Source organism: Gavia stellata, chromosome 4 (genome assembly GCF_030936135.1).
Source record: "Gavia stellata isolate bGavSte3 chromosome 4, bGavSte3.hap2, whole genome shotgun sequence".
In the NCBI taxonomy this organism is placed as follows: domain Eukaryota; kingdom Metazoa; phylum Chordata; class Aves; order Gaviiformes; family Gaviidae; genus Gavia; species Gavia stellata.
In genome coordinates this window covers 77074263-77098915 of record NC_082597.1, presented here as the reverse complement: position 1 = coordinate 77098915, position 24653 = coordinate 77074263, and the positions used below count along the sequence as shown (strand labels likewise).

Sequence of the window (24653 nt, the reverse complement as noted above, 5' to 3'; positions counted from 1 at the left end):
CAAGGACTGCTGTTAAAGCACATGTGGAAGAAATAGTTTGAAAAGGTGAGCCTGCTGTCAGAAGACATAAATTTCCTATGCAAGGATTTGCACCTCTGCTGGAAAACATAACAGTTCCTCATATCCAAGAAGGCTGGATACGGCTTGTGGCCTTGGCTGTCTCAGCCTGAAACCGAAGGAGCGTTAATCTGCCAGGGACTAATGAAGCATGTGTTATATAATATCAAGAAATCTTCCATTTTACAGTACATGATCTGCCACTGACTTGTTCTGAAATTAGCAAGAAGGAATAGCCACCTCCTGTTCTCCCAAAAGAAGGGACACAGAAAATAAGTTAATGTTCATCCACTGACAGGTAATAAGGAAATTTATTTCAGAATTGAAGCTTGGGATTGTTTCCTTTTGTCAGTGGACAGAAATTTAAAAATGAGATGCAAAGGAAGGTTGGAGGTACACAATCTGAGAATGAGGGAGATGCCTACAGGGGTTGGAAAATAAGTGGGTGAATGATGTCTGTATCAGCGAGCTAGTTTAACTGTTTTAGACATCCCCCTCAAAGTTTTTAGATGCATATTTCAATTTAAAGATCTAGGAATAACCTCCTGCCATGACTTACTGAACCAATAATCATTAGGATGCATGCACACCAGTTGTGGCAGTAAGGCGCACAAAAATATTCTCCCATTAGAGCTCCAAGAGCTTGCAAGATTAGATGTGGAATAAAAGTTTCCCATTATATTAAAAGAGGGAATTGTGGTGGAAATGGCTGTGATTTAGAAGTGGTGGGGAAAATGCTGTCAAATGTCATGTTTCACATTCATAACAGCTTGTGAACAGGAAATATCTCTGCTTGAGCTTGTCGGTCATGGCAGCTACTAAATAAAGACAGACTCTAAAACTGTTATGTGCTCTGCAGGTATCCATCTTTATTTGGTTATCTCACTTGTAGTTCAAAGAACTTGTAGCCAATCTGTTTAAATATCAATTAAGAAAAATGTCAAACCACAACAAACTCTAATCAAGGGTTCAATATGTGTAATGCAGGATAACAATAATTTTGGTTTTATCTAGAAAAATACTGTATTAACCATGAATGGAGTTGGAATGGTCCCGGATAAGTTTCCATTGTGCTGGTTGAGATGGCAAATGTCATATAGGGATAATACTCTGGTATGTGAATAGCAAATATGTTTTTCCCCAGGGAAAGAACTCTGCTTAATTATTTTTTTCTAAAAATGATTGTAGCTGTCCAAAGGTTTTAGGCCCCCAAAAGGTACTCTAGGTAAGAAACGCTATATAAACCTAATGTTAATGCAGTAGGAAGACTTGTCAATTAAGCAGTCAAAAACTCTGTAAGGTCTTAAATGAAGAGTGTTCCGTGTTATTTATTTGATCTCCTCTCCATTCCTGCTCCTGGAGTGTTATATATGCCACCATAAAGAGTATTTAAGTGGCTGGCAAATTGCACCAAATGCGTGCAGAATCTCAGCTTTCAGTTTCTGTGGGGGTTTTAAAATTTTTTTTAAGTAATTTTTATTCCCCTGTACTTCAGTGATAACTTTCCATTGGCAAAGTACATGTACACTGAAGCAGTAATACCTGTCTTGAACTGCAGGCATCCTGAAAAAATTAATCAAAGGGGTAGATTCATTTGTCTGTAGGCAGTTTGATTGGCGTATCAATGTCCAGCCATTAAAAATGTTCTTCTAACTCTTTGAAGTAGGAGTTTAAGCAAGGAGGGAAATATACAGGAAAGAGAACAGAGACAGGAAACAGAGGAAGGGAAGGTGAATTTAAGAAAAATATAAGGAAGGGAGTCTCCAGAGACCATATTGCTTATCAATGAATGAAGAATGTGGTAGTCATTCACCAAAAATGTAGAATACAATCATTCAGCTCCTGCAGAAAGTTTGGATTTTCACAATCTATCGCCTTGTTTCATTTAATGATATGTGAGCTGGGTCAGCTGAATTCTGCTTACAGCATTGGGTGCTTGACACTGTCTAGCCACTAGAGAATCACATATAGTGATTCTTTAGTTCTCCCTTTGTATGATAAACAATATTTGAAGATCATTAACTAAAACTTGAAAAGTAACAAGCGCTAAACACACCTACTTTTCTACAGCTGATAAACACAGATGTTCATGTACTCCATTGCCTCCTTAGAGAAGGACTTGTGTGTCTGAAAGCTTGTCTGTTTTTTCCCGAGCAGTGAAGATGACTCTTAAAAGGCCATCCTTACTCTGTGTGACTTGATAATTTGATTCATGTTTGCTGTGATCAGTGTAATAATAGGAAACAAATTCAGACACAGGACAAAATAAGCATCTGCAATAGATGTGTCTGTGCTTTCTCCAAAATTAGGAGATAGTAATTGTGGTCAGAGAACAAAATAATAAACAAATAGAAAGTAAAAAAGTTCCATCCTACACCCAGTGATAAATGGGATGATGTCTCATCTGCCTTCCAAATGAGTCCTAAGTGTTTTTAGACAAGATAGTTCTAAATATGAAGCTGTTCACACTTGAAAAATATGTGTGCTCTTTAACCAGCTGGACATACCTCTACATAGTTTGGTTTGTATTCCATTTTTTCTCCCCCTTTTTTCAGACAAGTACTTTAGCAAGATATAAAGCATGATGAACTTTGTGCTCAGCCATCACAGAAGAAAAGGAAACAAATAAAACTGCTACAGAGTACTTGAGGTTTTCTGGAAACTGTATGAAATAGCTTCCAGAAAAACACCCCAACAATACCACAGATTGCATCCAGATCATCTCCACTAAGCTGGCATGGCATTTTCATTTTATTGCTGTTTTTATACTGGAAAATAGGGGTTTGTGACATTTTTGAAGGAAGTTGTAAAATTGAATTTATTTATTTTTTCTTTGTGGATGCACTAATGGGAAAAACATTGGAGGGGCAGTACCCATAGCAGAAAGGCTCTTGAGGGATTTACACTGGAAAACCCTCATGCTAAACAACCTATTGTACCTGTTCTTTTTCCTTCCTCTGCTGAGAAACATCAGGCTGCTTTTTCTGATTTTACCCTGTTCCCAGCCTGCTGACCCTTGACCTTGGCTCTCAGAGTAGTCCTAATGGCTATCAAATTTTACAGTTTTCTTGGGCACAGGCGTCTTGAAAACATCATGATGACTTGAAAGCCGTAAAAACTGCACTGTGTGTTCCTCTTTAATTCATTAGATCGTAACATTTCCAAGGTCACAGCATCTAAAGAATAAAGACGTTAACATTTATGAATCAAAAAATAATGGAAGAACCAGATGTAATAAATTACAGATTTTTAATTTGTTTTCTCTTCTAGAAAAAGTGACTTATGAAGCTTTTCATGGGAAGGGATTTTCAGAAATGGACTTCACTCTGAGATGAAGGTCAAGGTTTCATTTGGGGTAGAAAAAAATTGAATGCATCTTGATATGACAATATTTTCTTCATCAAATTTGGACTTGGAGTAGATGCCGAATTCTGCTATCACAAAACTCACAGAGGGAAGCGGTATTTCAGCAGGTCAGGTTGAGTGGAATTGATAACATTTTCGCAGCTGATTCTTCATACATCTAGCTGGATCAGCTCTTGCAAATTTTAAGAGCAGAACTGAGCGGACTTCAAATAATTTTGAACATGTGGAAATGTACTGATGCTAAACTCCTCTTGAGAATCTAATAATTTTAGTATTCTTGCTTGGGTTGAATGCTTTCCAGAGAGCTGAACTTTTGGCAAATTTGTCCTGCACTTAACCAAAACGGTCTTTAGCCTACATGTGAGCTTTTTTTCTGGCCATTCGATCTGGAGCTGGTTCCCTTCTTAAGGAAAGCGCAACTTGATATGAGAAATACAAATGCCTTAGGTTCAGGTTATCCAGTGTGTGGGTATAACTGCTGAAAGCATATTAAATGTAGAATCTGCCAAAGAAACAGAGTATATGTAAATATTCCCATGTTGTTTTTATTTATTTTAATGCCTTTTAAAATCCCCAAATCTGGTCATTAAGAAGAGTAAGATGCTGATCTGATTATGATCCAGGACTTGAACTTGTTTGTATTCTTGTCACTGTGCGTGTTATTTCATTTCTGCCTGTTTCCGTAAAAGTAAAGTAACGGTGTTGATGCTACACTGCTGCTTGTTCCGAATTGAAAGTGGGAACAAGAAATTTAAGTGCTGATCCTGTCTCGCATATCTCTTTACTGTGAGTCCCAACAAACATGTCTTCCTGGCTCCATGAAGCCCGTGGCAAAAACGCCTCTTGACTTTTGTAGGACTGGGATTTCACCTCAGGGCATTTTGCTTTTCGATATTACAAGGTCACTTCTTTCCCAAGCATCTGAGATCAAGGTTGCATGAAAATATGCAGTGATGAAGACAGCTCTGTTTGTACTGTGGCTCTGTTCTTAATTGTGTAGGATTTAGAACCTAGGGTGGGGCTTTTCTCCTGTATTTTTCTGTGGAAATTAGGATAGTGCATTAGTCCTAGGAGGAACGGTGACCAAAACTCAGTAAAGAATCAGTAAAAATTTTTGAAAGCTTTTAAGAGAGAAGCCATAAAAGTGCAAAATATTACCACATGGAAATATGTGTTCCAGCATTTTGCAATGTCCTTTGCTGCATACCAGTTCTGGATAAGCAGGCAACATGCTGCAATTGCAGAACTGTAGTATGACTTCTTTTTGGCAGAAGACGACTGATAATAGAGAATTCTGCAAATGCTATGCTTTGTCCTCTGTAGGGGGCTAGCAGCAACCTCTCATGGAGCAGGAAGGTAAAAACACAGTTTCTTTGCTGGCACGTTTCTAAGGACAATGTTATTTACTGTCTCCGTAATGCCTCTTTGGCAATATTTTGTTTAAAGCAGCTAGATAAATAGATAAAGATGGACACCAAAATATTTTTCTCTTCAGATACTGGATAAACATGTGGATTTATCCATCAAGACACACTTAAAAAGAATTTAATATTTATTTTTCTAGCTATTTTATGGATCCAGCTCCTTTAGGAAATATTCCACATCTGCATAATATACCTGTGTGCTAAGTTTTGCTGGTGGTTCTCTAAATTAGAAGAAATCGATGTGGGGAGACAGTTTCCTTTGGCTATTTATTTTAAAATGTCCAAGCACATAAATTATTCCTTTCAAAGTCAATTGAAATTTGTGCTTACTAAATTAACTCCAGATCTTTCCCTTACATTAGTAGTCAAGAAATACTTTAAAATGAACACAGATTTTACCCAATCCTACTCTTTATTTTGAACATCTTCTGTTGCATTGTGAGTGTTGGGATCTGTGGCCTTGACAGATGCTAAGATAAAGGTTGTGCCAATACATACTTTCCCATTTTCTATAGAAATCTGTGGAATTCAACACTGAAAGCTGAGTTTGGCTCATTGACTTTCAGGCCTCAGCCATTCTTCCTTTTTCATGTTAATAGCCATAAGGCTTCTGTGACAGTTTAGCTGTGACACTGATCCAAAATTCATCAACTCCATGCAGACATTTGCTTTGATTTCCGTAGCTTTGCCCATAATCATCTGTAGCTATGCTGTCAAATAAATTTTGTTATATGTGTTGTAATGATTTTTGGACATTCAGGACTTAATGAATGGCAACTGGTATAATGAAGAGTGGGAATGAATTTTGCTGGAGGTAGATTTTATACTTTCCTGGCATAAAGTCTATGCCACCTTCTAGCAAAGATTGTTAGTGCTGGGAAAAGATGGTTAGCACGCAGCAAATTTCATGACGCTGCTGAAAATGTTTAGACAAAATGGGAACTAGCATTTTCCTCACTCTGTTTTACAGTTTGGTTTGTCTTTTGAACGTTACTTACTGCATGCTGATGTGTCTTCTATTCTCTGCCGAAACAGAAAGCTGAAATACTGTGATACTGGAAGCAGAAGAGATCAATTCCTGTTTTATTTTGAGTGTTTCTTAGTCAAGTTCTACGTGCTCCTGGTAGAGCTGCTTCTCTGCAGGGGGGCCTTGTGAGACTTCTGAGAGTGCCATCCTGTTGTTGCAGAATACACAAATGAAACAAATTTCTGGGGTAGTGTCAGTTTCACCTGTAATAATGAAAGAATCAATCCCAATCTGTATAAGGTAGATACAGGTCCCCTCAGACTAAGAAGAATTAGGTCACTTAAAGAAGACAACTTCTTTTCCTATAACTGAAATACAGGGACTGTAAATTACAGCACTCCTCAAGGTAACAGATGCTTGGATTTTCTCAGCTACTTGTCTAGGTTTTTTAAAAAAGTTCTTGGATGCTTATATAATAATTGCCATCTCATACAGTATGTACTCTTTAAGTAACACTACTGCTCATTGAAGAGGTGAGCATGGCAGTGCTGTGTTTCCTAGGGTTGCTGAAAGAGTTATTTCCAGGCTGTTACAAAAAGATTCACCTCTGCTTTCCATCAGGAATTATGATGTAGTTTCCAAGCTTCTTTCACCTTGGCAAATAGCTGAACCAGTACAGTTATTAGTACACCCAAGTAAGCAAGTGTTTTTTTATCTCTTTTTGTCTGATGATTTTGTCCTTTAAAACTTTCGAAACAAGCAGTGGATTCTGGAGATTTCCCAAACCAGTTCCAGAAAGAGATGGTCAAAACTAGCTCATCAACAGCTGAGGATGTGGTTGTATGCATCCAGCTCTGGCATTAGGAGTTGCTGTCTCATTTGAACACAGTAAGCCCAAATAGGTTCTTGGCAGATTATGTCATTATTACAAATGGCCCTATGCCTTCTTAATCATTTTGGTGTATTAAATTTTTTTCCAGGGCTCCTGTAATTGCTGCCATTGTAATACCATGTGAAATTAATTCCTCTTAGGGAGGAAATTGCAATATTTTTAGGGTGTTTTCTTCACTAGACACCACAAGAGTTGCCTGTCTGCAGAGGCAGAATTTACTGGGGTGAAAACTTTGTAAATATTTTGCCAGCGTAGATAAAACTTTAGGTTTCCCATTGAGAGCTAGATTGCAGTAAACCTAGCTAATTCAACAGTATATGCACCTGCATCCAGCGCAGCAATCTCATGGTCAGATGGCAACATTTCTCTGTTTCTCTTGTTTGTTTTTGTGTTATGGTAATTCCTTCATGGTGAAAGACAATATTAAGTGATCAAACACTAAAAATGTTAAGGATAGTTGAAGCTACAGAATTAGTGGGAAGAGTTAATTTTCTGAGTTAGAGGTGTTTGGAGCCAAGAGTTTGATTAACACCCAATTCTATCAATTACAGGAAAAAAAGAATAATAGGATATGACCTAATCAAAAGGAAATTAACATAGCTGGCCCCTGCAAATTTTGAGTTTTACAGTAGATAAAATTAAGAGCAAGCCTGCAGGTTTTGTGTGTTTGAATGTACTCCTGTTGTGTTTATTGCTATATTAGGCTTACTAAGGAAGCCATATCCTGCCATGTCAGATGTAATATTCAGCCCGTAAATTATAGTTGTTCAGCACTTTCACTGAGACATTCTTTAAAGAATGTCCTCCTCCAGGTATATGAGAAGAGAAGATGGGGTGGTGTTCACATTGTTTGTAGGCGTGTTGTCTGCTTTTCTCTTGATGCAGCTGGAGCTTGAAAAGAGTTCAACATTTGGACTTTGCAGGCTTTCTGCATGCTTTTGGTGGGGGCTTTTTGTTTGTTTGTTTTTGTTTTAAAAAATAAAGTGTTAAATTCACGAGTCTTAACCCCTTGGTGTTTTACTAGCAATACTGGAAATAGTCAGCCTGCCAGGTGAAATCTCTTAAATAGGAATGTGGTTTTGGGGGGGGAAAGAAACACCAAAAACCCGACAACATGGCTCTTAAAAATAAGTAGAATGTTTGGCTCCACTCCTAGTTTTGTACAGTTCTTGGGGTACAAAAGGGAGAAGTAATCTTCTAATCCTTTTGCAAAATTTAATGTAACTGGAACTTCCTGAGAGAGAGATATGAAAAGAATCTGTTCCTTTTATTATTTTTCTGGTTGATGTGTCTGTTAGATTACGCTTTCTGAAACTTAAGTATTTGTATTACATCAGCACCTTGTGCTGCTAACCACAGTACAGCTTTTTAGAAATAAGTCTTATATAAAGGGTAGGCATTCAAAAGGCTTCACATTTCTTTGGTTTTTGTCCCTTTTGAAGGCTCTCCCATTGCTTATTTAAACAAATAGTCCTATTTGATTAATTGTTTGAAAAAATGGAATGAATTGATCAGCCCTTGGCAGTCTGATGCTGAGTAACATAACAACTGATAACATTTTTTCTGAACTCCCTCTTCTGAAGAAACTTGGTGCTGTATAAAAGTTAAGAACAAATCTTAAAATGAAGTTACCATTTTTCCTGAGTGTCCTGAAGGAATGCCCGACGCACCTGACATCAAAATCATGTTACGTGCTTTTTGATTATTGACTTGGCCTGTTAAAACATGGCATTACTGTAGAGCTCTATTTTTGTCCCTGTAGCCTGAGAATGGTAGGAAGTTTCTGGAAATATTCCTGAATGATTATGGAAGCTGTAAATATCTGCTAAGTGGAAACCTCACTGGAATGCTTTGGCAATATGCACCCAGGCGCACTGGGCTATAAGTAAAGGAAAGCGGCTTCTCATGGACTTTGCACTGCCATGCTGCAGGTATGTTTGGAATGAGCCCAATACGCAGTAATTGACTTACTGGTTATTGTTTTCAGGAAAAATCACAGACATATCTTTTGTTGTCATACTGGACTCCAGAAGGTAGAGCACATCCACAGGCTGTGCTGACTCGGCACTTGTACAACTAATGGAAGGAAATTGTTAGTAAAGGATGGGAACTTTCTGAAACAGAGCAGTGGTTGAAAGAATAGGAAGTTTACCTTTAAGCAGCAGGTCATATTTTTATTAGGAAGATCCTTTCTCCAGCTTCTTATTTCCAGCATTTTTGTGGTGCTGGATGCTGAGGTACAAAAAAGCTAACCAGTTTTGCAGATAAAGTCAAATTCATAATTCCTGTTTCAAGCTGCTGAGGAGACTGTAGAAGGAGAGCTTCTGAGCTGTTGGAAGGAAGTGGATGGAGACCTGGGCTACTCTGAGTTTAGGTTCCTGGGAGGGGCAGACCGGAGAGGGAAGGCTTGCAAAAAAACTTGGGAGGACCCTGTCCCTGCTCTGGCAGATCAAACTTCTCAGAGGGTTGTGCAAGGAGGGACAAAGCTAGACAAACTCAATCCAAAGGTCAGAAATGCTGAAAGCATTAAGTGACTGAGTCTGAGCTGGCTTTGCAGAAGAATCTGGTTTTACCAAACTACCTTGCTGTTTTGGGATTGCGGCTGGGTATGATATCAGGTAGCAAAGCTTTTCCTGGAGTACTTTTAAAAGTAAAAGAAGAAGAAGAAAAAAGAAAAGGCTGTGTGAACATGAACCTAATAGAGAAATATTTCAACCACCTCTGCAATGGAAGTCATGTTTGAAATATATAGCCAGGATAGCTCTGATGTGCTTAACAGGTGATTTTCTAAAAAGATTACTTTATCCGTTTATCACGCACATAACTTAGGGACAGTAGCTGGGGTTTTTGGTCTAGGACACCACAGATTTAGAGCTGATAGTTATCAAGCTATGAGGCTGTCTATAATTATTCGTGTATTTTTAGTTGGTTGATGTGCACCACTGAATGATTCACAGCAGTGACTGTGATGCTGACGTTCCACATATAAGCCAAGATACAATCTGAAAAAAAAAGAAAGTTTGCACTTTCTAGAATGAGTGGAGAAGTCATTTTTTTATGAGGGAGGGAAGATCATAACAGGACTGTCTGTAGTTGAAGCAGGATGCATCTCTCTTATCATTCATGGTACTCCTTCAGATACAGACCAGTGTACAGAAAGTAATTAAAAATAATTCTAGCATGCCTTCTAAGAATAAAATGTTGGACTTTTTGTTGTTGTTGATGCCTGAATTGACAGAATATTATATTAGGGTTTATTTTGTGGAGGAGGGGGTAGAGTCAGGCAAAACTGTACCAAGTTATCTGTAGTAATAAAGCTCTGTGGACTATGACAGGTATTTCAGAAATGGTGTTTTTCAAGGTTTATTGTACAGAAATACAACCTTATGTATTGTCAGGAATATACCAGATCTTCTGTCTTCTGAGAAGACTATTTTTTGTTAAACAAGGCATACTTTTCTCTTTTCTTATGCCATATTAATAGCATGTTTCAGATAGTTGTTTGTTACTACAAAGTCAAAGGTTTAACTCATTGTCTGCTTGATTATTTTGAAGACAAAAACCAAAACCTACATTTTAAATATAAGAAATGTACCAAAATCAGGTGTTTCTTTTTAATTTTTGACAACATATCACTGTTTACTGTGATGATACTACAGTTATTTTGGGAAAGAGTGTTTGATACATTGGCTTGCTGCTTTTCAGTCATATATAACCCTGATATATTCAGTCAGTAATTCCCTGAGCCATCTGTTGGATGAAATATGCAATAAGAGTATCTAGAAAGATTAGGAATATGCATATATTCAAAGATCATGCTCGGTTGGATAAATTTTTCTGTATTCTTAGTATTCTCCTTTTACAAAAGCTTCTTTTTCCTCCTCTTGTGTTTTAGATATTGACGAGTGTGAGAATGACTTCTACAATGGGGGTTGTGTCCATGAGTGTATCAACATTCCAGGCAACTACAGGTGTACATGCTATGATGGGTTCATGTTAGCCCATGATGGCCACAACTGTCTTGGTAAGTAGTAAATGCCGGCAAGAAAGTTTCTTTTCATGGCTGTGGTAAGAAGGCCTGATCTGCTTGCTGCATTTTGTCATCTGGTATGTTTTCAGTAAAGACTTGATCCAGATCACATTGAATAAGTTCAAGCCTGCCTGTTGACTCCAGCGTGGTTTAGAATCATAGAATCGTCTAGGTTGGAAAAGACCTTTAAGATCACCAAGTCCAACCCTAAACCTAACACTACTAAATCCACCACTAAACCATGTCCATAAGCACCTTATCCACACATCTTCTAAATACCTCCAGGGATGGTGACTCAACCACCTCCCTGGGCAGCCTGTTCCAATGTCTGACAACCCTTTTGATGAAGAAGTTTTTCCTAATATCCAATCTAAACCTCCCCTGGCGTAACTTGAGGCCATTTCCTGTTGTCCTATCACTTCTCACTTGGGAGAAGAGACCAGCACCCACCTCTCTACAGCATCCTTTCAGGTAATTTAGACCAGACCCTTAAAGTTGGCACTCTTAATCCTAACATACTCAAGTCAGTTTGCCCATCTTTAACATTGCTAAAACCCCTCCCTGACCTCCAAAGCCTGTGCTGGATGTTTGGGCTTCTTTTTTAAGAAAAGTAATCTGTCCTATCCACTTAAATATATTTTGTCTGTTTCTTTCAACTTCTGTAATTCCAGTCATATCTTTAAAGCTCCCCCTCCCCTTTTTTCCCTTTTAGGGTAACATAGTTCTAGGATATGCTGTATGAACATAAATTACAAAATGTTAAAAGTGCAAGTATGATGAAGGAATACTTGGGCAATAAAACAGGGCAAAGAAACAGTTATCAGTAATAGCTGTTTACAAAGGGGAAGGACACAGCCATGTACAGCGCAGGATCTTAATTGCTTCAGCAGTCTGTGGATTTTGGAATCTGTTTTTTTGATTCATGTCCATTGCTCTGGTTTAGATAGTACAGCTTTATCCTATAAGCTAAAAAAGTATATGTTTCGTTTTGAAATTTCTTCACACCAATTACCTGGAAATGAAGTTTGATTACTATATCCAGTTTCCGATACCTGCTTACTTGGTAGTTATTTTAGCTAAATCCTAGTGCCTAGGGACTATCTTTCTCAATATTCCCAATAGAAATGCAATGATCAGCATTTGGTACAGTCCCAAATTCATTTCAAGGCTGTGTTTATAAAACAGTGTGGAAAAGGGGTATTTTTTCTGTGTCACGCAGCACCTTTACTTTGGTAAAAACTGAGATTCTTTGCAGTAGAAGTCAAGAAATCAGGTAGTGAACCAGAAATAATAATGTCCAGTAACACCAGTCTGCACTCACTGAAGCTATGGAACAGCTAGAATTTCTGAGCAAGGATTTGGTTAGCCTTTCAGTAGATGTGTTTCCTACTGGGTTCATTTTCAAACTGAGTAATGTTTGTTCAGATGGATTATATATCCTGACCATTGACAGGCTTTTGACTCAACTTCCAAATTTAATTTGTTATAGAACAGACTAAATAGATTTATTTGCCTCAACCTGAGGTGGTCAAGTGATTAATTGTGCAAGAGGTATTTCTTATACAAAGAGCAGCCAGACATTCATTTAAAAAGCTCTATTTATACTAATGTTCATAAATATCTCTTAATAAAACAGGACACAAACATAATCAAATAGTTCAACTATTTGGAATTTAAATAACTGTGCATGTACGTTGTTTCAAACAGCTTGCTATTTTCAACTTTGTTTCCAAATGATTCCCATAGCAGTAGGGAAAAGTAGGTTAGCAAGTACGAACAGCAAAACGAGTGACCTGATAAAGGATGAACCCTTCAGGAGAACTGTGGGATTTATTTGAACCCCTGCTGTCTGTGTTGTTGCTCTCTGGTCATGAAACATACAGGCAGGATCTACAGAGATTAGCCAAATTTCTAATTTTCTTTTCATTAATTTCTATTCAGCTGCTTGTTTTTTTGAAAATAAAAAGGCCTACAATAATACAAACCATTGTGCTTAACAGGTGGCTACGTTTGAAAGTATTGATCCAAGCTTATCAGGAGATCCTTCAGGTTTTTTAGAATTGGTGTCTGCCCATACTCATGGTCTACTCTGAGCTGACTTTTTGTGTTACCCCAAAAATTTTAGGAACCATGTTGCTTCTAGAAGAGGTTCAGTGAACAGATGAGTGGGAATAATAGCAAAGGGCTCCCTTTCTCCCAGTGTGCAACTTTAGGACACTAAAAGAGGTCACAATTGCCTTTTTAATTTTGAGACCACAAACTGGGGAAGTTTCTGTTCCTCAAATGCAGATCGAATATTTGCAACTAAGGAATGGTCTTCGATACGTCTCAGTAAAATAACTGCTTTTACTTAGAGGCACTGAAAAGGGAATCAAGGCACATTCCTGTTTCTCCCTTGTTTAAAATTTGAGTGAGTTTGCTGAGGATGAAAGTGTCTGGTTGTAAGGTCTCATACTGAAGTTTTTAATCCTGACAGTGGCCATGCGAATCTTGCTATGCCTGCCTATTGTGTGCTAACTCAGATTTGGGACACCATTGCTAGAAAAGAGAGAACTTCATTTTTCTGTCATCATTTGGTCCCTAGCTGGCTGCTGGCATTATCAGTTATATTGACTGCTGGGATAGACTGTTTGTGCCCATTAGCACCGTATCAGTTTTGAAAAAGGGGGGTGTTCTAGTCTTTTCCCTTCTGGAGTAGTTGTGTTTCCCTTCACTTACGCTGCCAGAAATGCGTAAATGCAGTTGGCTGTTTTTAAGAGGACGCAGTGAGGTCTCAGATCACAAACAAACCTTGCATTTGTACGTGATTAAATTAATATTTCTGTAACCTTTTGGAAAATTTTCCCAGTGTGTAAAACTTGGTTAATTTATTCCAAAGATATATATTTTTTTTTCCCATGAGGAAATTAGGCATTGAAAGGAATTAGTTTTGATAAGTCCACTGGTTTCCACTTGTTCTCGCTTTTTGAGAAACTACTTAATTTTTCATGGATTATAAGGAGACAAAGAACTCTTCATAAGATTAGTGACAATGTTTTTCACCTTTCAATGCATTCTTTTACTGATTGCTGCTCCCCCAACCTCTATAGGACTTTACAGAACTGTCAAAAATGAAGATTGCTAGTTAGGCACCGTATCATATATTCTATGTATCAAGTTTATGTTCCTCTTAGAAAAGGCATGTAGTGTTTGATCAGCATGCTGAAATTAAGTCTGTATACACATTAAGTAGGGCTGTAGTGGATCTTGTATAGAATTATGTCATTTCCATAGAATTTGTAGATGAGCCTATAAAACTTGCGGTAGGTTGATTTTGAAAACCCTGCCTGAACCATCTGCTCATACAGGACCATGGATGTGTATGTGCTTGGATGTAAGATTTGCTAGGAGTCATCTCTTCTTGACAGGGTTTACATTCCTTTTTAAACCTTCATTGGATGTCTTTCTAGTAATGTCAGTATAGGAAGGTGATTACAGTCGTCTTTATAAATAACAAACTTGGAGTATTCACAACTAATTAGATCAGATGCAGATGACAGGTTAAGTGTTTTTTCCCCGAGTTCTTGTTTCAACATTTCTCTTTCTAATCAAGTGAAATTTCTTATTTATTTATTTGTTGGGAGGAGGTGTTTGGTTAAGAATTCATGGCTAAAATTTGTACTGGAAAATGTCCAAAACTGTCCTCAGGGAAACTTGACTGGCTTTCTATTTGACATTTTTATTGAGGAATTTCTCAAATATAACATGAAATGACACCACAGGGAATTCAAACTATGATGAGATCCTTGTCTGGCTAAAATTAATTTATTTTAGCACTGTAATCACTTGAAATAGCAGTAGTTCTTTCTCAAAATTGCTCTAAATTCTGGCCAGTGGACGCAATACTAATATTTGGTCTCATGCAATAGGTTTTCTTTATCCTTCATTTGAAACCAGTCATGAAATGTGTTTTCCCCTCTCATTTATGAAATACCAGTCTGGTGTTTGTCATAAGCAATTAGCTCACTGGTCCAGGTGGTTTTTCCTGTTTGATCATTTTTTCTCCCTGGTCTTACTGATAAATTGATTTTTCCTTCTTTGTGTCTTTCACATTTGAGACATGCTATCAATTTTTTTCTCTCTTGCCTCAGGAGAGATTATGGCATAACTGATCAGCCTTCAGATTGGTGCCAAGCACTTTCCCTATCTATCTCATTTGTAGTAAATCAGAGTCTGTTCTCAAATATCTGGTAAAATCCATGAATCTTTACTACAGAGTATCAATGGATAAGACTTATGCCTTTAAAGCTGGTTATTCAAAATATACTCCCTGCTCTGCTTCAGCATGACACTAAAAGTTGTTCCTAATTTGCGTAGGGTTTTTTTTACTTTCTGGGTTTAATATTAAGTAAGAAGACTGGATTTTTGCATATGTGTAAGTGCAGTATTGATTGGAGGCCTCTTCAGCAGTTGGGCATACTTGTACTCTGCCTTCGCTTCCTCTTGGAGGCTTTCAGTAAGACAGATAGCACATAGCAGAGGAGGTAGATTGAGCCTGGTGTTTTAAGCCTGGGTGTTGTACAAAGTGAGATTCGCTATGGATGGGGGTGCCATAGAGAAGGCTTGAGAATTTGTCTTCCTTTTCAGTGAGAATTTCAGGGGAGCTTGGCATAGCTGTCACTATGGCGACTCCAGAATATACCCAGGAGGGTAAAAGAGAATTTTTTAGTTTACTTTCAAGCTATTGTGATAGGAATTGTCGTATCGAAAGAAACCCTCTGCTCCTTCAGCAGCGTTAAGGGTTCAGCTGGTGGAGGACTGTTCAGTTTAGGGCATTGCACTTCGATGAAGCCAAAAGAGAGCAGTGAGAATAATGAGTGATCTAGAAAACATAGAATCATATACTCATAGAATATCTCAAATTGGAAGGGACCCATAAGGATTGTGAAGTCTAACATGGCTAATGCCAGAAGAATGAAAGAAAAGGTATAGTTTTCTTCTAGGGAAGAGAAGATGAAAAAGAAGATGCAATAGTCATCAAATCCAGAAAAGGCTGCTGTGGAGAACTAGATTTTTAATGTTTTGTTTTTGTATCCCCACCAAAATAAATGAGGTAATGCAATAGCATTTGGTTATTCCACTTGGGAAATTCAGAAAAAGCATTGAATTATTTTTCCATTCTCCTGAAGGACTCTCATGTGGAATACCATTATCTTACATTAATCTCTCTCCTACCGTATAAAAATGTAAGCACCTAGGAGAGTATTATGTGCTGTGTTGGTCTGAAGCATCACCAAAGAAGAGAGTTCTGAAGCTTATCATGGATTACTAAACCTTGGGATTTATCCAGGAAAAGCTTGCTAGAAACATTGCTGAAAGCAGTTCTTGCTGGTGTTCCTGACTAAGTCTTACAAATTTATTCGACATCTGAAAATAGAAGGTGGAAGAGGGTGCCATAACTATTTGGATCAGAAAGTGGAGAGCCTTGCTTTGCAAAATTTCCTTGCCAAAGGGCTCACCTATTGGCTGATACTCCAGCTGTTCCAAGCCTTCTGGAACTCACCTATCTCTGATCAGAATGTGAAAAAATGGGGAAAGAAGAGTGTGCAAGAAAAATGCGTAGCAACAAAAGCTGACTGTCATTGGTTCTTACTTGAGAAAACCATGTAATACCTCCTCCACATTCTGCTCATCTATCGTTTTTTTCCTGGAGGCAGAGTTTTGTGTACATATAGTTAGGGAATTCTTCTTAAAAAATCGACACAACTCATTGTTTTCTGTTTGTCAAACCAAATCTGGGTGTGAAGAATATTTCAGGTTAAAGCATGGAATTGCATGGAGTGGTGATTTTCTTTTGCTTATCTATTCAGGTATAAATATGAATAGCTAAGAAGTGCTACTCATCTCTCTGTTTTGTGTGTTGTTGTTTTTTTATTTTCTCCTCAGCTCTGATTTGTGATAGTCCCTTTTTAATAGGGAGAAAGCATTGCTTTTTTACAAAAACACTTCTTGCTTCCAGGTTACACTCATCTTAACTCATCTCTCTTCTAAAGATTAGCATAGGTTTCATGAAGTCCTCTGCTCTTTGTAATTTCTCTAATTAGTAAGTGTGCTCAAGAAGGTTGTAAACTCTTCTTAGAAACCATCAAAAAAGACACAAAGGAGCATGGACAAAAAAAATTATCATAATGTATTCAGAGACTTATTTATTTTATTTATACATTTTCCTGTAGTATTAATTGCTGTGATATAGGAACGTATGTGAACACCTTGTAAATACTGGTAGATTTGTCCTCAGAAAATCCTGTAAGGAAAAGAAATGCAATTTTCATTGTTTTGTAGATGAGGAACTAGGGCAAACAGATTAAGTTACTTCTTAATCTTCACGCAGGATGTCTGGATTTCTGCAGCATAGCCAAGAATAGAATCCTTACCCTTCTGAATCCCTGCTTACACACTCTTATTTTGAATATTCTTTGCAACTTTCATTTCTCGTACAGAAAAATAACAATTACTAAATTTTGACATCTATGATATGATATCTCAATCAATTCTCTTGTATGTCAGACCTCCTGAAAATAACTACAGAAGTAGGTTTTGATGATCCAGTATAGTTCATGGTTCTTCAGCAGTTAATCCTGTGTCTGATTGAGAAGAGTCCTGGGAAAAAGAATGAACATCTGATTATAAATCAAGCCAGAAATGCAATTACTGGTGTGCATTATAGATTCCATGGAGCTCTCTGCAAAGGCTGAATGTTCAGTTTGGTAGACAAAAACACAAGCACAGTGTCAGCTGTGAATTCAGTAGCAAAGAATTGAATAGCAAAGTCCTGGTTATGTCTGCAATCTTGAAGGTGTGCTTTGGGCAGAAGGCCTGATTTTTGCAGCCTGAAAAATGGACATTACTGTTTTATTTCTGTTCTCAGATGCTATTATGCATTTATTGACAAAGTGACTAAGTCATGTGGAAGCCCCTGTGGGAAAGGAGAGGTGACACTTTCCCTGGAGCAACTGAACCTGCTCTAGGAGTGGTACTAGTTTGCCAGCTCTGGTAGGTGGAGCAGAGCAACAACTGCAGCAAAGCATTTGGGAGCCTGCAGCTAAAGGAGAAACTTCTGAGACAAACCAGGAGCAGGTGGTCGTAGGCCTCGAAGTAATATCTGCCTATTAAAAAATGGGCCTTGGGATCCCAAATCAGTATAAAAATTAGGTTCATGTTTGAAATCACACAATTTGTTTTCTTCTGTGGTCTGAGGTTAGGATCAAAACCCAAGTTTCTGTCTTGCAGTGCTCCTTTAAAAGCTGTTGGCTTATTTTAAGAGAGGAGAGGTTTTAACCCTGGCATATATAGGCTTCATTCCTGACTGGGTAGTAGTAATCTACAATCTGACTCAGGTGACAAAAAGAAGATTAGTATGTACACACGTGTATGTGTATCACATCATATCATTCATCCTCTTTCAGTGAATGTTCCAGTGGTCTATGCCTTTCTTTCAAAACAAACCCAAAACAGCTAGAACCCCAAATCTACCTATTCCTATCCTTCTGTTTGTCTGAATGTATAAACACTGGGATGGGGGATTATGACCTAATCTGCCTATCAACATGAAGTGGGAGGAGAGTTGCAAGTGTATGAGAAATAATTTCTAAAGCTCCCAGATGTAAAATGTCAAGAAGTGGTACATAACTCATTTAGGATTGCATAATCACTGGTATGATTAGAGGCCAATGTCTTCCTTTTAATTTAGCTTTATTTTTCTTCTTCTTCAGACAGCTGTGCACAATGTGTTGCTTGCTTGAACTCCAAATGAATGCTTCTATTACTGATGTTTATTTTTCTTTATGTTTCTCAACAGTTCAAATAGATGTTTTTTTTTTTTTTAATGTGAGCATTCTTAATATGAAACTGAACAGGTTTTGGAAAATTGTTTTTAGTTTCATAAAAACAAATATTTGAAAGAGAAGCTGAAAAATGGTCCATTTTCTTGGCTGTCTTCCAGTTTTCCTTGCCCTTCTTTCCTAATTCCAGGAGACTGTTAGGTGAGCTGACAGTTAAGTATTGTCCTCCTCTAGCCCATCAGCAGGGCCTCTAATAATATTATCAGTCATAAACTCTCTTCCAGATTTTCATGGTTGCTAATCTTAAACTCCTTGGCAGACAGAGGAGGGTTGAATAAACCCAAAAGCCTTCTTTTCATATCTCTTCATTTTTATTAAAACACATGTAAAATTACGGTATTTTTGTAGAGAAAGTTATTAATCTAAATCTTGAAGCTCTTACTCATTTCCAGTGATTCCAGTGAGAGTTTTGCTTGAGCAGAACTTCAGGACTTGGCAGTTGTTTTATGTCTTAGGAGAAGGAGGCCAGACTCCCAAATCAGGGCTCAGTGGTTGAGTAGCAGGGATCTGTTCTAAATGTGAGGGGCTCAGGCACAAGATGGGAATGGGGCCCTCTGTAATATATATTTACAGACAGGATGAAAAGTGTTGAAATGCAAGTTTTAACAATAGATGTACCTCTATGTTTTAAACTTTTATGTGTTCTATATTTCTGCAAATGATGACTGGCTGTGTTTGGGCCCTTGGAGCATAGTAAGAACCTTGGGATTAAAGGACCCCTGCATATGGGGACCCAGAGGTATTAAGCTACTGAACCTCCCCCAGACAAGCTGCAGTGGGTACATACACAAAAATCCACGCTGCAAATTGCACAACTAACTGAAATTTAGTGATGAATGCATTCTTTTAGGGTAAGAAACTTGAGTGCATTTTTTGAAGTTCTTTGTTTTTCAGATGCAAGCCTAAATGACAAAGAAAGTTACTTTCTGATGTTTCTTCAGTGAACTAATTTTTACTGTATTACTGTTTTCAGATCTTTTGTCAGTCTTGCTTGGTCTGTACATTAGGTGAATGATAACAGCTGTGATTCATCACAGCAATTTGAAGTAACCAGTCTTTGTGGTGCTGTGGCATGCATCAGATTTTGTAACATGTACTACTATTCCGCAATGCCTTCCGCTAACTGATGACTAGGTGCAGAGCAAATATGAATAGCTAGGATGATAAGCAAATGTTCTATAGACAATTCTGTATTAGAAGTTTACATACAACTTCTGCATATATGCGTTTACTTTTGTTATTTGGTTGCCCGCATCTTGTGAGAGTCTTCCTGGTGCAAGTGGTAGCAGACAATCATAGAAATAAGTTAAATCTCTCTTTTGAGATAGGATTATATTATGTTAGTTCTGATGATCTTCTTCTTTTAAGCTTCAGATTTAGTTTTATGGCTCCTGGTAACTGTAGAAATTTCCGGACTCTGAGCCATTGCAGCCTCCTCTCTTTATGGCAGGTTCCATGATGGACGAATGAGAATCGTTATCATGGTGTTTGTATAGAAATCTGAAAAACATTTAACAACCAAGAGGTCAAGCCCTACATTTCTATACAGCTTATGAAGCCCTCAAATTAAGAACCACTTACTTTAAATGTCCTAGCCTGTGCTTCAGCTGATGGAGTGTAAATGTCTGCGTACAAACCATCTATCTGTACTCACCTTGGAGTCACTAGAGACAAATAGGTATTTTGTGTGTGGGACTGCCCTCATCCTGAAGTATATACTTACTGTAGCTGAGATGAACTGCTCCCTGTTTTTTCATGGGTGCAGTCCCATGGACTTCAGTTAATCAACATCTTTGAAAATAGGATTGTTGCTATCAGAAGTTTGGAGCCCAAAATTGGAGACTAATTTTGAAAATACATTCATGTTCACTCTGGAAAATGTGGAATTCTCATTGTGATTGATGGAAAGGCCTGCAATATCCAGCCCTCTCTGAAGCTAGGATCTGAACACACTACTTTTCTTATTCTGCTTTTTCTATTTCTGTATCTGAAAGTTTCGCCCTTCAAACTACTCTGATGTTTAGTCACCCCACATTAATCTTTTGAGTTCAAATGAGATACAAGTTTCTTTACATGTTATTTTGCCGTATGTTTGCTTTCTTAAGCCAATGGGATCTGAGAAGTACCAAAATAAGTGAAAGTATAAATCAGTGTAGGCCCAAGGTTTTTTATTAGGTATGGGGAAATAATCAAAAGTGTGGAATAAATCTTGGTTGCTGTCAACTATGAAGTTAGAGTCTCAGACTGTCATAATAAATTAAGAAACTGGGAGCTATGTGACAGCAGCATCAATCTCAGTCTCTTGTTCCTGCAAGTCTTCTTGTTGTCTGAGTCTTTCTTTTTTTTTTAACTACTTACTCCCTGGAGGAGGTAATCAATCACAGTAAAGATTTCTCTACATGGAACACTCGGGAAAGTGAAGAATAATCAGTTTAGAGTGTGAAGTTAGTATGTATAAGTTAAATCAGTTAAATCCCATATGGATGCTCTTATTTGGTCTGATATGGCTGTAGATGGCTCTGTCTTCAGCAGTTCAGCAAAGTCAGAGTTTTATTCTGCGTTATTTATTCTGCTTCCTTACTACTTTATCTTGTTTGTATTAGTTTTGTATCTTTTATTAATTCATCTTAACTTTCTTATAATAGCAAATTTCTAAGCCAGTGTGGCCACTATTGATGTATACCTTAAGAGAAAATCTATAAAACGCATTAAAATTAACCAAAGCTTTGGGAGCCACATTGTGTTTAGCTCTTACTTAAAGCAAGGGAGAATGTGTTTCGCATGAGGGTACAGGATTTCAGCCTATAATCGGTGTGTTTACCGGTCAGGTGTGTATGACATTCAAGCCTTCCCTCATAGAAAGGTGTCTTTGTCAATCCTAGAAATTACATAGATCCAGTTAAAACACTGAATTCATATGGATTACAAAAAGGCATCAGACAAAGTGGAGAGCAGTGAAGTCGTCCGGTCTCTGATTTCAAATATAGCCACTGTCATTATGCTTAGAATGCAGTCAGTTCTTGGCAGTGTTGATTTATGATAAACAGTATGATTTATACAGTAAGAAATAGCCATCAAAAAGAATAGCTGCTGCATAATTGCGTACTGTATTAGAAAATGAAACAAAACTCTTTTCCAGTGTGGATAAGTACCAGATGAAAGGTTGGTAGTGAATTTACTCATTAAGTAGATTCCAGGGTCGCAGCTTTCTGTAGTGCCCTGCTTTTGCTGTCTAATACTTTCCATGAATTTCTGCACCTTGACGTTACCCTTTTGACTTCAGTGTACAATGTGCAAACTTGAATCAGGCTACAGGACCAATATGGAGGATTATTTTTACAGCTTCCATTACCTTCTGCAACCTTCAATCCAGATCCTTCTCAAGTATCTCAAAATATTCCCTGTGTGCACATTCCTTACTGGAATTGTATCAGAGCACAAAATGTAGTTTTGCATAAAAGAGGTGCAGGAAGGATGGTGGCATATTTTCGTATGATTTTGTGATGACTGTAGCTAACATCTAAGTAGTAGTAGTAGTAGTAGTAGTAATAATAATAATAATAATAATAATTTAAAACATTAATTAAAAAGTCCCTGGACATACTTTACAAGAATGATTGCTTAGAGAATATGGAAGGTTTAGGATTAAAGCAAAATTTATGATTAAGAGGCCTTATGGGATATGGAAAGAAATGTTTGGAATCAATTGAAATATACTTTGTTAAATAAATAAGACTGAAGTGGACATATGGTATTGTGCTGTAGGACAGGAGCAAGATGAGAGTCAGGGCAAAGCTTTTCCACTCCATCTTAACAAAAGAAAATTATAACTGAAGAGAAAGTTGCTACAGCACTAAGGATTAGGCTATAGTACAGCCTCTTCAGCAGAGTGGTCATACCTTCGTTAAAACAGAATGGAAGTAGAATTGAAGAGTTCAAAAGAATGGAAAGATGTATTGCTGAATTTATTTAGATGGCAGTGTTACAGACACCCCTCAGCAAGAGTCAAGCATGCAGAGTTCTGGGAGCCTCTAGCTTTGTGTACTCTAGGTCATATGTTAGTGAGTGTACTTTCATGGGTTTTATTCCCCTCATAAGAGAGGACAAGATTTCTGTTGCAAGACCTTGGAAGTTGGCTTTACTTTGAAAATTGTGAATAGAAAATTGTAGAGTACTTCATGGGGAAAATAGTGGGGTTTTTCATTGTAGGGTACACTGTACAGTTTTTCATGCTAATTTTTATCAGACAACATACGAAACAGAGAAAACTAATAGGTGAGGGTTTTTATAATTCTTTTTGATTAAATAAGCTTGAATGGGAAAGAGCTAAATTTTTCTCCACGATTTTTTTCTCCTACAGAGTTTCTCCAACATAATGTGTTTATAAGTATACAAGCAACTTGAAAGTGAGGTGATCTATTTTTGTGTATCTGAATCAACAAAAAAATCCCTAAAGTGATTTTTTGCAAGTATTCCTAGTGTATTTCTATTGTGACCACTACAGGCTGAAAAGTTTTCCACTACTGATAACTTACACTGTTACATTGAAGTACCAGAGTCATATTTTTCAGATACATATTAGCAAATAAAGAGTAGCAATATTCCAGTATTACATTCTGAAAAATAATTTTTGCAATTCAGTATCATGAGTATATACATTGGTCTATTTAGACTTAACTGGGGAGCTTGAATGACTTCCTTTGAAAAAGTTGAGAAACTTCATTTATTTCATTATTTCTGTTGTTATTTTGAAGGCATAACTAAGAAACTGCTTCTGAAATTAGTCAGAGACACAATAAAAATTGCTAATATGACAGCAGAGAATGGGTTCTGGATTCCACTAGTGATTTATAGTGACATGCTTAGAGCTGCACTTACAGGACAGGGAGCCAGACTTTTGTCGTGTGACTTGCAAATCATTTAGGGCTTAGTTTTATAAGATGCTAAGCACCCCGGTCCTAGTGCATCAAAACTTTTACATGCACACCAGGTATGAGTTGTGATATCCACTGCTTGTGCAACTGCAGAGTTTTCTTTAATAGGCCTGAGACTGTCTATTTGCCACCAAATGTTATTCAGTACTTACAAAAACCTCTGAAACATCTAAGAGACAAGATTTTACTCACTTTAAAAATTACTGGAAAAACTTCTCCTAACTATAAATTCAGTGTTGATTAGGCTCTGAAGGGACCACAGGCTCAGTCTGTTAATGACCGCACATTGAAAGTATGTGAAAACTCATTCTTGTGCTCTGAAATGGCATGAATATCCTGGGTATGGACTGAGTTTTGCTTTGAGTGTTTGAATATGAAATCAGAACTCAAAGAAGAACTCTAGGAAACTGAGCTCAAAATAAAAAGGTTCCAACAAGTGTCCACTTTGTAATTTCACACAGGCTACATGTCTGAGAGGGACTTCAGGGACTTCAAGTTGCAGAATTTGTCAGTGGACAGTCAGTCCATTTGCCTTAACATGTAAATACTTTTCCCTCTGACTTAAGATTCTGTACAACTAACATCAGCTATCTTAGAGTAAAAGGTAAGAACACTTTTAGTGGAATAAGTTGCCCATAGAAAGCTCTGCATGATTCCTGTCATTTACAGATTAACTTGTGCATGAAACACAAGGTTTTTTTTCTTGTATATGTATTTAACCTGTCTGATACAACTGCAAAGTGAGTGGATGCATTAACTTCATATATTGGACACTGATAACAGAAGACCATGACTCTTAAGCACTTTGATTTAAGAAAAAATGAACACTGTTATATAGCTTTTATAGAAATCCATTTATGTGTTCCCAGGTGCTGGTGAAAAGAATATACAGCTCTGGTGAATTTCATGGGGAAGGCGGGGATGAGCTGGTTGTTTGTTTTATTTTGGGTTCTTTGTTTGTTTTGGCTTTACACTACCATGCCAGCTCCAAACCTATTAAATTAGTCCCTTCTTTACATAGTTATGACGTTCCTGAAGTCAGGTTTTTGACCACTGTTGCTTTTCATTGACAATTCCCAGCACTCTTACCAATCAAGACGATG

The 24653-nt window shown here is 37.5% G+C and overlaps 1 protein-coding gene across 1 annotated transcript in view; it reads left to right on the top strand.

Annotated features, from left to right (window-relative positions):
- The window catches only part of SCUBE1 (signal peptide, CUB domain and EGF like domain containing 1), a 211011-nt gene that overhangs the window by 21973 nt on the left and 164385 nt on the right, over positions 1 to 24653 (top strand). The window contains exon 3 of the mRNA XM_059816476.1: positions 10602 to 10730. Coding sequence (XP_059672459.1) covers positions 10602 to 10730 — 129 coding nt within the window. The remainder of the gene's footprint in view (positions 1 to 10601; positions 10731 to 24653) is intronic.